Here is a 13182-nt window from a genome sequence, read left to right as displayed (position 1 = left end):
CTGGAGCGAAATATTGATATACATAAGCACACGCAAATGAGAGTAAAATACATATAACGCTTTATAAAAATGTCTTTCATATGATTCAATGATATCCGCGACCCCTGAAGTTTCGTTGATGTGGCCGTGATACTATTTGATATCGTAATAAACCAATGGAATCTATGCGTTAAAAGTTAAATAGGGAGTCTGGAAATTCTAAGTTGCAAATGATAGTAATTGATTTATTGTTTCTCTTGCGCTAAACTCACATACATGCAATCAATACATCTTTGAGTTTTGCTCATTGCTGCAGGTGATACCTAAGGTTTTGAACTCATCAAGAAGTCAGTTAGGGGATGGAGTTGCTATTGCGTAGAGCAATCTCTTGCCAATGATGAACTAAACAAAGAAACATGAGGATTTGCAAGACATTAGATGGTGCAGCTTCTACTTAGCATATTTCTGGGAGCTACTGACATTTTATTGTGCCACTAATACCTGCTCAAAATTGGTAGCAGAAATTATCATCGATCAAATCCGTCGGTCTGCTCACGGTTCATCTTAAAATAATTAGCTACTTGAGATGAGCAGTATTATAGATCAAATGTACAAACAGAAAGAGCAGGTGCTGCTACATAAGAAGAATGTGTTGAACAAAAGAATATACCCACATAACCTATAGGCCTTCATTCATATATTCTGCAGCATCATCGTTTATTCTGTGTTCTTCCTCACAAACTTAAATACTTTCATGGCTTCTTAGTATCTCTCGCCTGAATTTTAACCAGAAAAACTTTGAAAGAGTACCCTATGCTTTCTGATTCCCAACTTGCATTTGCCTAATTACATAACCCCATGGAGACCTTGCGGTTCCACGAGTACATGATTATGTTGCTGAAGAATTGATTCATCAACTTCTGTATTCAAAGTTCCTGCTCCACCTTTCCAAAGATGGAAATTTATGGTAACCATCGCCGAGGAAAAATAACAAATATCATATCCTGTGTCGACTATAATTCATGGTATCAATCATAGCTGCTTCCTGAAAAATGGTTTCTGACAGACTAGGAGCTTCTCATTGTTGTTGCTATCAATGCTCACCACTCGAGCATCCCATTTCAGCTGTGTAGTCACTGATCTGGCAGCTTCAATAAGAGAAGCAGTATCGCGAAGTATTACCCAGCCCTGCATGTGCGCCAGCACCAAAATGAGATCTTAAAAGAGAGATTCTCAAGAAGAATGATATGTCAAAACATTTAAAAATTGTTCCCTTTACAGAAGAACATATTGCACATGTTGAAAACAAGAATACAGTACGTTCTTCAAAAGACAAAAATAAGTACTTCATGATCCAGACCTTCTCAAACAATCAGTTTAATGTGTAAGGAATGAAATTTCATTCAATCACATGTAAGCATCACATTCTCCTCCATAATGAAATGAAATGTGAAAGGGTAATTGTTTTAATGAGAATGAATAGAAATTAGCAGAGGAAAAAAGATTGTTCCTCTTAAAGATCCATTCATAGCTATAAACACATTTCCCCAACGAACAAGAAAATTAACATAAAAGACTTTCTCTGAATTAAATGGCATATGCTGAATGAAAGTTATTCTTTGGTTAGAGTTCCTGTAATCTCTGCTTTATTTGCTCTCCACTGGGTCTGAAGGTATCCATTGTATACAGTTTTATCCAATCCTCATTGGTGCTAACCATAATTTTCCAGTAACAATCATCTCTTCTTTCTATAGTGGTCCAAATAAAAGTCCTAATCAGTTGTCAATTTACTATCATTCTCTTCTGCGATTTCACACTATTTTTACGCAGCTTTTATGCCTCAGTCTAATATTTGGGGAAAAAAGGATTATCTATTTAATAGGATATAGTACCTTTTTTTCTTTCTTAGAGAATTAATTAACGATGGCTTCAGACTCGCAGTTGAAATGCCAGTGTTTAGAACATATTTTTGGAATTTCTGGACTGTGGTGTGATATACGAAGTTACAGATGACTGATCATCCAACTACCTCCTAGACAAAGTTCAGATAAAATAAATTCTGCCATACCTCAGGTCGTAGAATACGATCAACTTCTAAGAACATTTCAATAGTGGAACATCTATTTTTCCGATGTCTCTCGAGTGAAAGCAACCCTTCAGCGTGCACCATATCGTACGTTCTTGGATATGTTGGAAATGCTTCACACCTAATAAATATATTTCACTTGAACAAATAAGTTCTCTTTAAACAAGGTAGTAATTAGAAGATTCAGATTTAACCATAAAGAAATCATATAGTTGATCTACCAATAGTAGTCTCAAAACAACAAGAAAATGAGAAATATGTCATAGTATTATTTTATAAAACCTATTCTAGCAATTAACCTTTGGTAAGTCCCGAAAAGAAATGGTGCACATACCAATCATGCTGAACACCAACAAAACCCCGATCAAAAATTAGAGGAAGATAGTTAGGACCACTTGTAGGCACAACATTCATCACCCACACAGATTTTCCAGCATCCAGTAAAGCAGCATTAAATCCACCAAAATGAGCATTCATGTCTAGCACATTTCTTAGCATGTTAAATGGAGGTTGAGGATCCTCATCACCAGGTCTCTTTGGGTGATCTGAGAATATAAGTGGTGAAAGAAGAGACCAATAATTCCGAACCGCTGAGTTCCAGTTTGCAGCATCCTCAGCAAAGTCCTCTGGGTGCACACCTGAGGAAGAGAAGTGTAGATCAGTACAAAATAAAGAAGCATGTGAGTACAAATTATGGCGTCATATTGAATAGTGTTAAACGCTAGTGACCACATATATAGGCTTAAAATAGGAAAGTTCATCATTGCATGGAAATGTTGATCATGGATCATGCATGTTACCGTGCATATCAAGTTCAGTTGTGTTCAATCTAGCCCGAGAAGGCCAGGGTGGATGATATTCAATGGGAATCCAGCGCTGACTTCTAGTTCCTGCTATGCAAGGATTCAGTGGTTGGTAGTATGGAGATTCAATATCATGGCTTCTACCACAGACAGCAGGCCCAGCTTTCCTGTACCAATGTAATCACAAAGATTCATTTAATAATACCATTTAATTTATATTTATGACTAAAGCACAATCGTGAGCTATCATTAATAGAATATTGGCTGGTCTGCTTACCGAGAACTGTAACATTTCCTTTTACTAGTCTTTCTCCAGACAATTGTTTCATCTTGTTGTGACAACATATCCCAACAAAGATTTTCAGCGAAATCATGAATGATTGTCCACTTCTTCTGGTTCTCTTTGTCACGCAAAAACCTATGACTATTCATAAGTGAAGTCCAGACAAAGTAACCACCAGGTCTCAAAAGTCTGTCAACTTCAACCAATAACAAACCATCTGCAACAGTGAAGTAGCTATAAGGAAACTAAAATCTAGTTAGCTACCCAGTTTGTATTTTGTAATAATAATTTACATGCATCCTACTGGCTTCCTTTGATAGAAGAGACCCCACATCAACTCAAAAACAATAGATTTGGGATTCATGTTTGGCAGTATATAAAATAATAAAACTTTTTAAAGTAAACCTAGTCTGTTAATTTTGACATACAAAATTTGATTTGCTCGTAAAATATGTTTTGCAAGAGGAAATAGCACAGATAATGAGATTACTATATTTTTTATCATGGTAAACAAAAGCTATATTAATGGAATCTCTAATTAGCAACCACGAACACTGGTTGCAAATATATTGTTTCCCTTTTCTCTTTCCATCATTGTGCAGATGAACTGACAAAACAGTCTTATCGTAGAAACAGCAATCCTTTGATGTAAACTTGCAAATGGCAAAGAATCATGTATTCATGTGCCATGCAACTTTTACATGCTTGCTGAATGCTGAGCAAGCTAAAGTGTAGTATAAGAATTGTCCACTAGCTTAATAATGCAATGGCAGAAATATGAAGTCATTTGATGCAATAGGATTCTGGTAGTTCTTACTTCACAGAAAATACACCATCACCTGACCATCTACTTTCTCCATTCCTTGTCCAGTATTGTTTTCCCTTCTTTAATAATGAATCGCAAATCTACTGAATCTGAAATATCACTTCCATATATAGATATATGTATATGTGTATACATTATACTACTTTTTTTTCTAGAGTATAAGTGAGGACAGACCCTTAGTTAAAATATCTCTGTGTATCAAGGCACTTTCCAAGTCCAAGGTTCTCTTGCCAAAAGTTTGAAGCAATTTGCGGAGGAAGTCAGGAAACATTCTCCATTGCTACTGATATGCAGAAGATTTTTACATCTGCCACAGTGCCTTCACTCCTTATGCATTTAAAGAAGAATATTAGCCTACAAACTTGAACAAGTTGTAGATTGTAATCAGATTTTCTTTTTCTTCTTCTTTTCTTTTCTTCTCTGTTCTTTTATGGCGGTTTGTTTGAACGATCATGTACTGACATGCTATTATCGATTAGACTTCTAAAAGATGGCTGAATCAAAATGGTAGAGCGAAAATGAGAAAAAAGTGGGCTGAGAAAATAAAAGGGAAACATAAAATCATGGCATTTTGATCAGCACATACCGTTCTTTTCCCACTCAACCCCACATCTAGCACAATGCAGCATATCAAAGGATAGATATGGATATGGGAGCTGTTTTGATGCAAATGAACCAATCATGGCAGGAATTCCTCTCTCTAGGGTGAGTTGAACTTGACTACCCGAGGCCTCATAATTTGCAATGCACATGGTTAATAGTTGTTTTGAGAAAAGATGTGCTCCAAAGCTACCAAACCCACATCCTATATCCAAGACAGTTCTTACCTGTAACAATAGACCAATTACTGATGCATTAATTATAATGAAGCAGATAGAGTTGCAAAATATGTGAAAAGTTTCTACCATAAACAGAATTACCACTACACTTCACATTACAATGTAAAACTGGAAACTATTCACAATTCATAAATAAGATGTCATTCGGAGTTTCCTAATCTCCCAAAGTTTAAAATCCTCTTTTTAAGCTTAAGTATCACAATTTTTTCAATAGAAAATACGGAATACTTGATGGCTTTAAATGGTTTTCTGGTCACTGTGTGAAGTAGATAATATATCAGCAAGATGAAAGACAAAATGACATTGTTCTCAGTTTAATTTGATTCAAATTAAACTCCCAGACTGACTTTGTTTTCTACCTCAATGGCAGCATTACAAGGTGCGCTATAGTATGTTTAACAAAAGCATTACATATACGTTATTGTACTCTGGGGCGCTAAACCAAGCATATGAGATTCTTTTAAATAAAGCATCTAGTGTTTCCATAGTGGTGTTCTCTTATACTTATCGGTGAAAAACAAACTTTATGCAATAAGCAAAATTTCACTCACACCAGCCTCATTGAAATTAGACTCATTCCTTAGCCCAATCATCTCTGCTATCTGATGTGAATAATCTTCTACTCCATCAACCATAAGAGAGTCAGAGCGAAAAGAGATCTGCTCTTCCTCTACCATCATCCTACAAACCAACACCCAACAAGAAACCTGTCAGCCAAAACACAGTTATATTCCAACAGCATAACAAAATTCATCCTACCTTTTGGTTAAGCTCCCAGAGGAGAACTCTTGGGCAGTGATCTTCACATTATCCTTCCAGATGAAGTCTCTCCCACTCGGCCACCTAAGTGGAATTCTGTAATTTCTTGGTGGCAGAATCAAGCAAGCATTTGCAGGATCGCGAACGCATTGGCGCTCGTACACAGCTGTGGCTTCCAGATCTACTATGTCCGGACTCTCCGAGATATTGTAGTAACATGGGACATAATGCTCATACTGCAGAGGGCAGAAATCTAGCTCCTTCGACTTTGCAATACCAAGTGAGAGCTCCCCAATATCTGAGAGATCCTCAACGAGCTGCTCCTGTAGCCGCCGGTAGCCATGGTAGATGTTGTTGCGGGAGGAGGTAGAGATGGAGATGGCCCAATAAAGCGAGCCAACGAGAGCAAGAACAGTGATTGCAGCTAGGCTCAACTTGAGGAGGAAGAATGTCAGGCTCTTCCGGCTTCTCGTGATTCCACCAAGGTTTGTGAGCTCATGCCCGTTTCCATTCTCGGAGAAATCCTTGGCCTGATAGTTTTGATCAAATGGGTCACGCCCGCCACCTCCGCAGCTGGATCTCCCTCCACCGGAGAGCCCGCGATAGAGTGGTCTTGACATTGACTTCCTTCCTGCCTGCTCCAGTGGGAATTCAGTTACAACCCAAATCAAGAATTCCTCAAACAAACACAAAAAGATCAGAGAAAGGCCATTGCTTCCTTTGTAACAGCAGAACAAGGGGATTTGTTCAAAATGGTACTCTGGTAAGAGAAGGAGGTGACAAAGGTGGGCGACTCATGCAGACCCAGAAGAATTAATAGCGCGTGAATGGCCCCATCTACCCCATGACCACATCGTAAAAGGAAGGGGCAAAAGGAGAGCCTTTTCTAATGGGAACACCTCACCCCCAGTTCAGTAAAGCACGCAGCAATGCTAATAGCCAATACTCTATAGAGATCTAGACGAAGAAGAGACCAAAACAGGAGAAACTACAAATGGGTTATGATGAGGGCGAGACGAATTACCGGAAAAACCGAGATTTCCTAGAATCGAGATCTCAGGAGCTCTCCCAGGAGGAACATTTTCGGCATCACAAGAAGAAATCTTTCCACTATTTTTATCTCAAATTGCTCCGCCACTTTCCTCTTCCTCTCCTCTTTCTCCCAGTGCCTCTCCAAACAAATCGTGGAATAGATTAGAAGAAGAAGACAGAAGAGATCGAATACGCGGTTCTCCTCACTCGCTTCCACTCTCTCTCACCCACTCACACCGTCACGAGCCTTTCCTCCATTACCCAATGGAATCCGCGTCGCAACAATAAAAGCACTATTTTTTTCTTTTTTTTTTTGGTGTGCGTAGATATATTGACAATAGCGTTAATTCCCCACTGTAATCAAGTAATATTTGATAATACGAACTCCATAAAGAATTGCCAGCTCCCAAGTCCCAAGTAGTGCAGATCTGCGGAACTACTTTAACGCTTTTTTAGGTAGCAGTCACCTTGCTACGTGAAAAAAAAAAATGCCATTTTTAATATACTTTAGTTAGAGGTCTGGTAGATTATTGTCACAGTTAATGTTGTTAATATAAGGAAATAGTATATTACTATGGAAGCTATGGAATCGTATAATTGTTTCTCCTGGTGTTGCAGGTAGAGAGATGAGGCTAAAATTTGTTAATTCCACCGTCAATTTAGGCCGAATTGAAGGAGAAGTAGACAGCTGAGGTGGTGGCCCACCGGCATAGATTACCCTCTAAAATCTCTCATTTAGCTTTTATGTGTATGTCTCTCCGAAGTCATGAATCACTTAATTGTTATATAAAATTAAATTAACAATTAAATTTTAATCCACTTAGATAATGAACGGGATAAGTTTTTTTTCATCCTTAAACTATCATATTTTTCACAATAATTCTTTAAAAATTTCTTCTTCTTTTTTTGTATACAATGATCATATGAAAATATCTTACTTTAACTTCCTCGTTATAGGGTCATTATGTATTAAAAAAAATTTAAAAATTATTATGACCAAAAAAATTTTAAAAATCACCTGTATAAAAGAGTGAAAATTAAATTATCCATAATAAATAGATTAAAACATCTTTAAAATATTTTACATACATTAATCTTAATTAAAAATATTTTTATCTCTTTTTTATCAATTAAATGATTCAAATTTGTAGTTATTCATGTTCACTAAGAATGTGTCCATACGAAAACAAAATATTAGGTTTCGAAGAGTATGCAAGCATATACAAAATTTGAAAAAGCATATAAGAAAATAACAAGTTTTGAAGGGTATACATATGAAAAAAATTAAAATAAAATATATAAATCAAGGGACTAGTAAGTTGGATCTCTTTCAGAATTACTTTTAATAATTTAATTTTTATTATATATACATATAGTTAGGAGGTGAAGCTAATTTTATTGTACCAGCTGGATGGGATGTGAAGCAAGATGATTGATATAGTACTCCATTATATATCGGAAATGCAATAGTTGTAACTTAGTACGAGATGTATAATAATTTCCATAGTGTAGTGAATTAAGTGAATGGCAAAAGATTGATGCAATCTTTGGCGAATAAATTAACTTGCACGATTTAGAATAAACCATTAGTGGCATTTAAAATATACTAGTGGAAGACTGGAAGTTGAATTTTTCTGAAAGGTATTGGTAAGTAAACGTCAATGGCCAAAATCAACTCAATGCAGACATTTGGGAAAAGTAACGGTGACTATGACTTATAAGGGGATCTAAAACCTTTGTCTATAATGTGGATGGACCGCTCTCTCACATCTCTAAGAAAGTAGGATGGAAGAGACAAAAAGAGAGGGTCAAATGAGAGTTTTATTTACGAAACGATGTGAATAATAGTCTTCACAATTAAGTCCTAAGTTCTCACACCAGCCCTCGACCATCCATCACTTGCATCAGACGGTCATTAGTCATTAGAAATTTTCTTTTCTCTTTTTTGAATAGAGAGGAAGAGAGAGAGAAAGAGAGATTATACTGTTCGCTGGCATGCAAAATAGTTCATAGTTTGCTGCGCAAAGTGCTAATTAACCGTACACAGAGCCCCGTCGACTATGGATGCTTAGAATTTGGACATCTGCCAAGCGGACAAGGAATTGCATGTCACGTAAATGGATATAAAACTGTTGATGGGAAAGATATGGGATAGATTCTATGTGGATTTCTACTGTAATTTGTCGCAAATCATGATCACCAGTACTATTACGTGGAATAATCTCGGTGGGTAATAATAATAAAAATTTGGCATGTGTATGTCCATATGGGGTCCAATGCAACTTGGGTAGCATGGATTCCAGCTAACTGGGGGTGGCATGGAAGATTAATTACTAAGATGGTGGGTATATGACTACCGACTACTAGCTTTATGCTGATACTTCTAGCATAGTTAGTATTCTATCATTATCAAATTAAATTAAGTGCTTAAATTTAAAATATATATGGGTAAGTTAAAATAAAGCCAAATAACAAAGATAAAGACTATAGTTTGCCCTATTGTTATATATTCGAACACTCTCTTATTTTGAACGGATTATAACTGAAGATCTCGGTATTGTGATACAGAGATTGATAGAATTATCAGAGTTAGAGATTTGAAAGGGCCGGCATTCGAAAGTCAACACTTGAGCTATCTAGTTCACACAAGCTTTAATAATGGAGTAGGTCTTGTTATCTATGAGTAGTCTATAATTCGCTGGGACTTGACCACATCCCATGATCCAAAAGGCGATGAAGACATCTCAACCTATTAATCAAACAAGGAACATACAAATGGCCAATGAGAGTAGATAGGAATTCTTTCAATTCCCTTTTTCTCATGCATACAACCACCATGTGAATATGTGATGTAGTCTTAGTAGTCTTATATATATATATATATATATATATATATAGAGAGAGAGAGAGAGAGAGAGAGAGAGAGAGAGAGAGAGAGAGAGAGAGAGAGAGAGAGAGCACCTATTTAATAAGGCCCACCGACAGCTGAATCTTTATGGCATTTAATAGAAACCTAGCTAGGTTAATGCTGTACTACTATATTCAACGTGACATCGTTATTACCAGAAGCTGGGTATGTTCTCTTATTCCTGGGTATCATGAATAAATAGGTAAGAAGATTACATGGATAATAATGCGACACCATCATGGGTCATTGGGTGTCGTTTGGAACGTTGGTTTGGCCAAGTATTAACTATCGAGATAATTAACGGTTGACTACTTAGAAAAGAAGCCATGAGAACATGCTGTTACAGTTGGTGTTTTGACATCTTGGTCAACTTCAACATCGGGTAGATCGCCATTAGGACGAGACTTATAAATTATTAGTCTAGCTGTGCATGCATGGTTACGTGAATTTGATGGATATATATATATATATAAACCAATGGGTATATAGGTCAACGCATCGAAATATCTTTTACCGTAATTCATGCATATGGATCATTTATCATCTTATTAACAAATCCAATGTACATAGAAAAGGAAAGCCACTAATCGGTGGGTCTTAAATAAGTCTTAATCATTTGGTTGGTCCAATACCAAATTGTAACTTAGTGGATGCATGAGTTGAAACGGGTGGGACGTCTCACAATTAGAGTCGGATAGGCTAAGACTCCCATTATTAACCATTTGCTTGGCCTGCTTCTATCTTTTATTAGATTTCGAGGTCACGTACAAATAGAGGGTCACCTCACTCAAAACGAGTAAACTTTTCAGAAAATTATATTTACCTTGTTCTCTATCTTGTCCTTGTCATGAGACCACATGTTGGTATTATAGTCAGAAAGTTATATTGTCCCTTTATTACTTTAATATTTGCAAGACGTGAAAGGTTTTTTAATTTTTTCTAGCGATGTTAAAGTAGAGTAATTTACGTATTTAATGAATGGTAATATCCTCTCGCGAACCTTAGTAATAAATACTCGTAATTTCCTGAGTTTATTCAGCTTAGTAACAATATACATAACCACTCCTAAGGCCAAATCAAAGTTACGAACTCCTACATAATTATTTCTTCTTTTTCGTGTTCTATTAGACATAAAGTAAAGTACATAGTATGCATGTTTTGGGCCTCTAAAAAAGATTGATCCTGAGGAACTGGGCCTGATTTGAAGATTGCCAGTATTTGGGCCAGAAATAATTGGGCCTGTTACAAGTTAAAGCAATATTTGAACTCTAATTCTATTTCTATGGATGCTCATCCACCAAGTCGAAACAAGCTCACAGCTGGACAAGGGGCATTATATAATTTTATAATCCGATATATTTATGCCCATATGGACAACCTAGCCTCAATTAATTTAAAATATTATTAATAGATGCCAAATTGTATAATTGGCCCATTATATAATATATATATATTTTTTCAAAAAAAGAAGAAGAAGTAAATGAGCCACTTTCCAAACTTACATAATGCATCTTGTTGGGTGTTTTCGTAAAAGAAGGTAGAGAGGTTAAGCAATTGAACTGAATTTAAGAAATTTAAATCTAATATATGAATTTGGGCTTACAAGCTTTAATTTTATTGAGTCGAACTTTAAGGAGATCCGGACACGAGGACTTTTAGACTTCGCCCCGGCTACTTCTTCGGTATTTGCGTCGACCTCAAACCCCTTCTTTTGTCATTGTTGTCCCGTGAGTAGCGTTAACTGGTTTTCAAACTGGACAAGGGCTTCGGTCGTACTAAACAATTCAATTGTCTTTGCTTGTTTTCTTCCCCCCAAAAAGTCTTTGTTGCTTTCAGCTTTCTAAAGTGGCTTTAGGAACCCAAAACATATCGTATTTGGTTAGGTTCAAAGCGAACCCAATCCCGTTTGCAATAAAAGAGCCACCGTGACCCACCTACCTACCTCACTGCTCCAGCCTCCAGCCCGACGAGGAGCAAGGCTAAATATGATGTAATAAAGCAATAAGTAAATTTATTGCAACTATTCTCGTTCGAAAAGTTAGGAGGATATCACACGACATAAAAAGTGTCGTACAGAGCTCACACTAAAAGAAAATATAAAAAAAATAATAATAAGAAAAGCTTAGAAGGATTTGGGATGACAGGTGGAATCTTTTCCACGGGGTGTGGCCGTGTGGGGGACCTTCGAAAGCGATGAGGTAGCCCATGCCTTGAGGCCCACAGCCCAAAAATTGGGGCACCTCGAGCGCGCCTATCAGCATCTGCCACGTCTTCGTGTGGCCCAGCTGCGCGTATTATTGCGTGCGAGGGAGGCAGAGCTGGATTGGGCGACGTGGTGATCGCGCATGCACATGCGCACGTGAGAACCGCAGGTTGACAGCTTGTGCTGTCACACGGCCAGGTAAACTGATGGGAATCCAAATACCTACTCAATTATATCTTACCTAGTCGCTCAGCACTCCAGACAATATAGCCCTTAACCAACAAACAATTCATCCGCCATACAAAGAGTTACAACTTACGAAAGCTCTAATGACTAGCAGCTCCATCGCTATCTTTACTATCTCCAATACGCACAACTCTGCGTTTCACCACTCTATAGCATGCATGGTAGAGAATAAATAGGAGATAAAACGTAGATAATCTTCAAACAGAGGAAACGGCAGACTAGATATGAGGCGTGTCTGAAAAATAAATGATGGGAAAAATGATTCGATCGCCAGCGAATGACAGAGAAGGGGAAGGCAACGGTTTAGACCATCGTTGACAATACATTAGAGAAAGGTGGGGAGACCACCTAGATTGAGCGAAGCCTGTTCCCTCCATCTAAAAGCCAGTTTGAACGACTAAGGGAGCGGAGAGGGGGAAAAAAATAGATAACGACAACTTTGAAGAAAGGCCAAGTAGATATATTCAAGCTGAGAAAAAGAGAAAGAAAAAGAAAAGGAAACAATCACATCCATTCCAGAACGATTTTTTTTTTTTTTTTTTTTTTTATCTCCATCTGCACAATTTAGCACTTTGATACTTTTCTTTTCGACGTTTTAAAACAAATTCGATGTATTAACCCACAATTTTACGCTGTATTTGGACTGAGCCAAATCCTAATCCTAGTAGCCATTCAACACCTTAGGCAGAAACAATCTACGGAACTATATCTACCTATCTGCCGAAGCAAACTAAAAGCATTTACTCCCCAGAAAACCCGGACTCGGTGCTGAAGTCCATTTGAACTCTCTATAAATCAAATTTGAGAAGGGTTGACTCAATATTATCCACCTAACCTAATTACGTACTCTTAACCAATTAAGAAATTGCTCTTAAGATCCACCACAAGAAAATTTGCTCTACTATATATGTTTGCCAAGTTATGCATGTGCCTCAAGCTAGCTCACCGCCATGATCGAGTAACTATTCTTCGATCTCCAGTTTCCTAATTATGTTGGGAATCTCAGTTGAGGGCATCAGGCATGCATAGTAGTTTTTTGGACTAATAAATAATATTCAATATTTACCATCTACCGATCAAAGAAGGGCTTCGAATCTACTGTTACCAACTCCCGGCTAATGGTACGGTCAACGGTGAGACTTATCCTAGCTGTAAAGAGAACGCAAGCGGTTAACGTATTGTATATTTCTTTCAGAGTGCATAACATCGCATCGTGGT

General features: G+C 37.3%; 1 protein-coding gene across 1 annotated transcript; it reads right to left on the bottom strand.

The window, feature by feature from the left end:
* Positions 1-196: 196 nt before the first annotated feature.
* Positions 197-6883, bottom strand: LOC140777103 (probable pectin methyltransferase QUA2). The gene is made up of 9 exons (XM_073121005.1): positions 6600-6883; positions 5576-6210; positions 5368-5497; positions 4564-4804; positions 3146-3368; positions 2866-3035; positions 2400-2703; positions 2048-2186; positions 197-1167 (listed from the first exon to the last, which is right to left on the bottom strand). The coding sequence occupies exons 2-9, from the start codon at positions 6193-6195 to the stop codon at positions 1012-1014; spliced, it is 1983 nt and encodes a 660-aa protein (XP_072977106.1). The 5' UTR covers positions 6196-6210; positions 6600-6883; the 3' UTR covers positions 197-1011.
* Positions 6884-13182: the final 6299 nt, after the last annotated feature.

Source organism: Typha angustifolia, chromosome 15, assembly GCF_048772165.1.
Source record: "Typha angustifolia cultivar Huaian chromosome 15, ASM4877216v1, whole genome shotgun sequence".
Taxonomy (NCBI): Eukaryota; Viridiplantae; Streptophyta; class Magnoliopsida; order Poales; family Typhaceae; genus Typha; species Typha angustifolia.
The sequence above is the reverse complement of the archived record's forward strand: the minus strand, read 5'-3'. Positions and strand labels throughout refer to the sequence as shown.

Excerpts from the sequence above, each read along its gene's own strand:
- LOC140777103 (XM_073121005.1), bottom strand. The coding sequence starts at position 6,195 with ATGTCAAGACCACTCTATCGCGGGCTCTCCGGTGGAGGGAGATCCAGC. Across the intron at positions 3,369-4,563 it reads GGTTGAGTGGGAAAAGAACG|ATGGTTTGTTATTGGTTGAA; the intron begins GTATGTGCTGAT and ends TCACTGTTGCAG. Across the intron at positions 3,036-3,145 it reads AGGAAATGTTACAGTTCTCG|GAAAGCTGGGCCTGCTGTCT; the intron begins GTAAGCAGACCA and ends ACATTGGTACAG.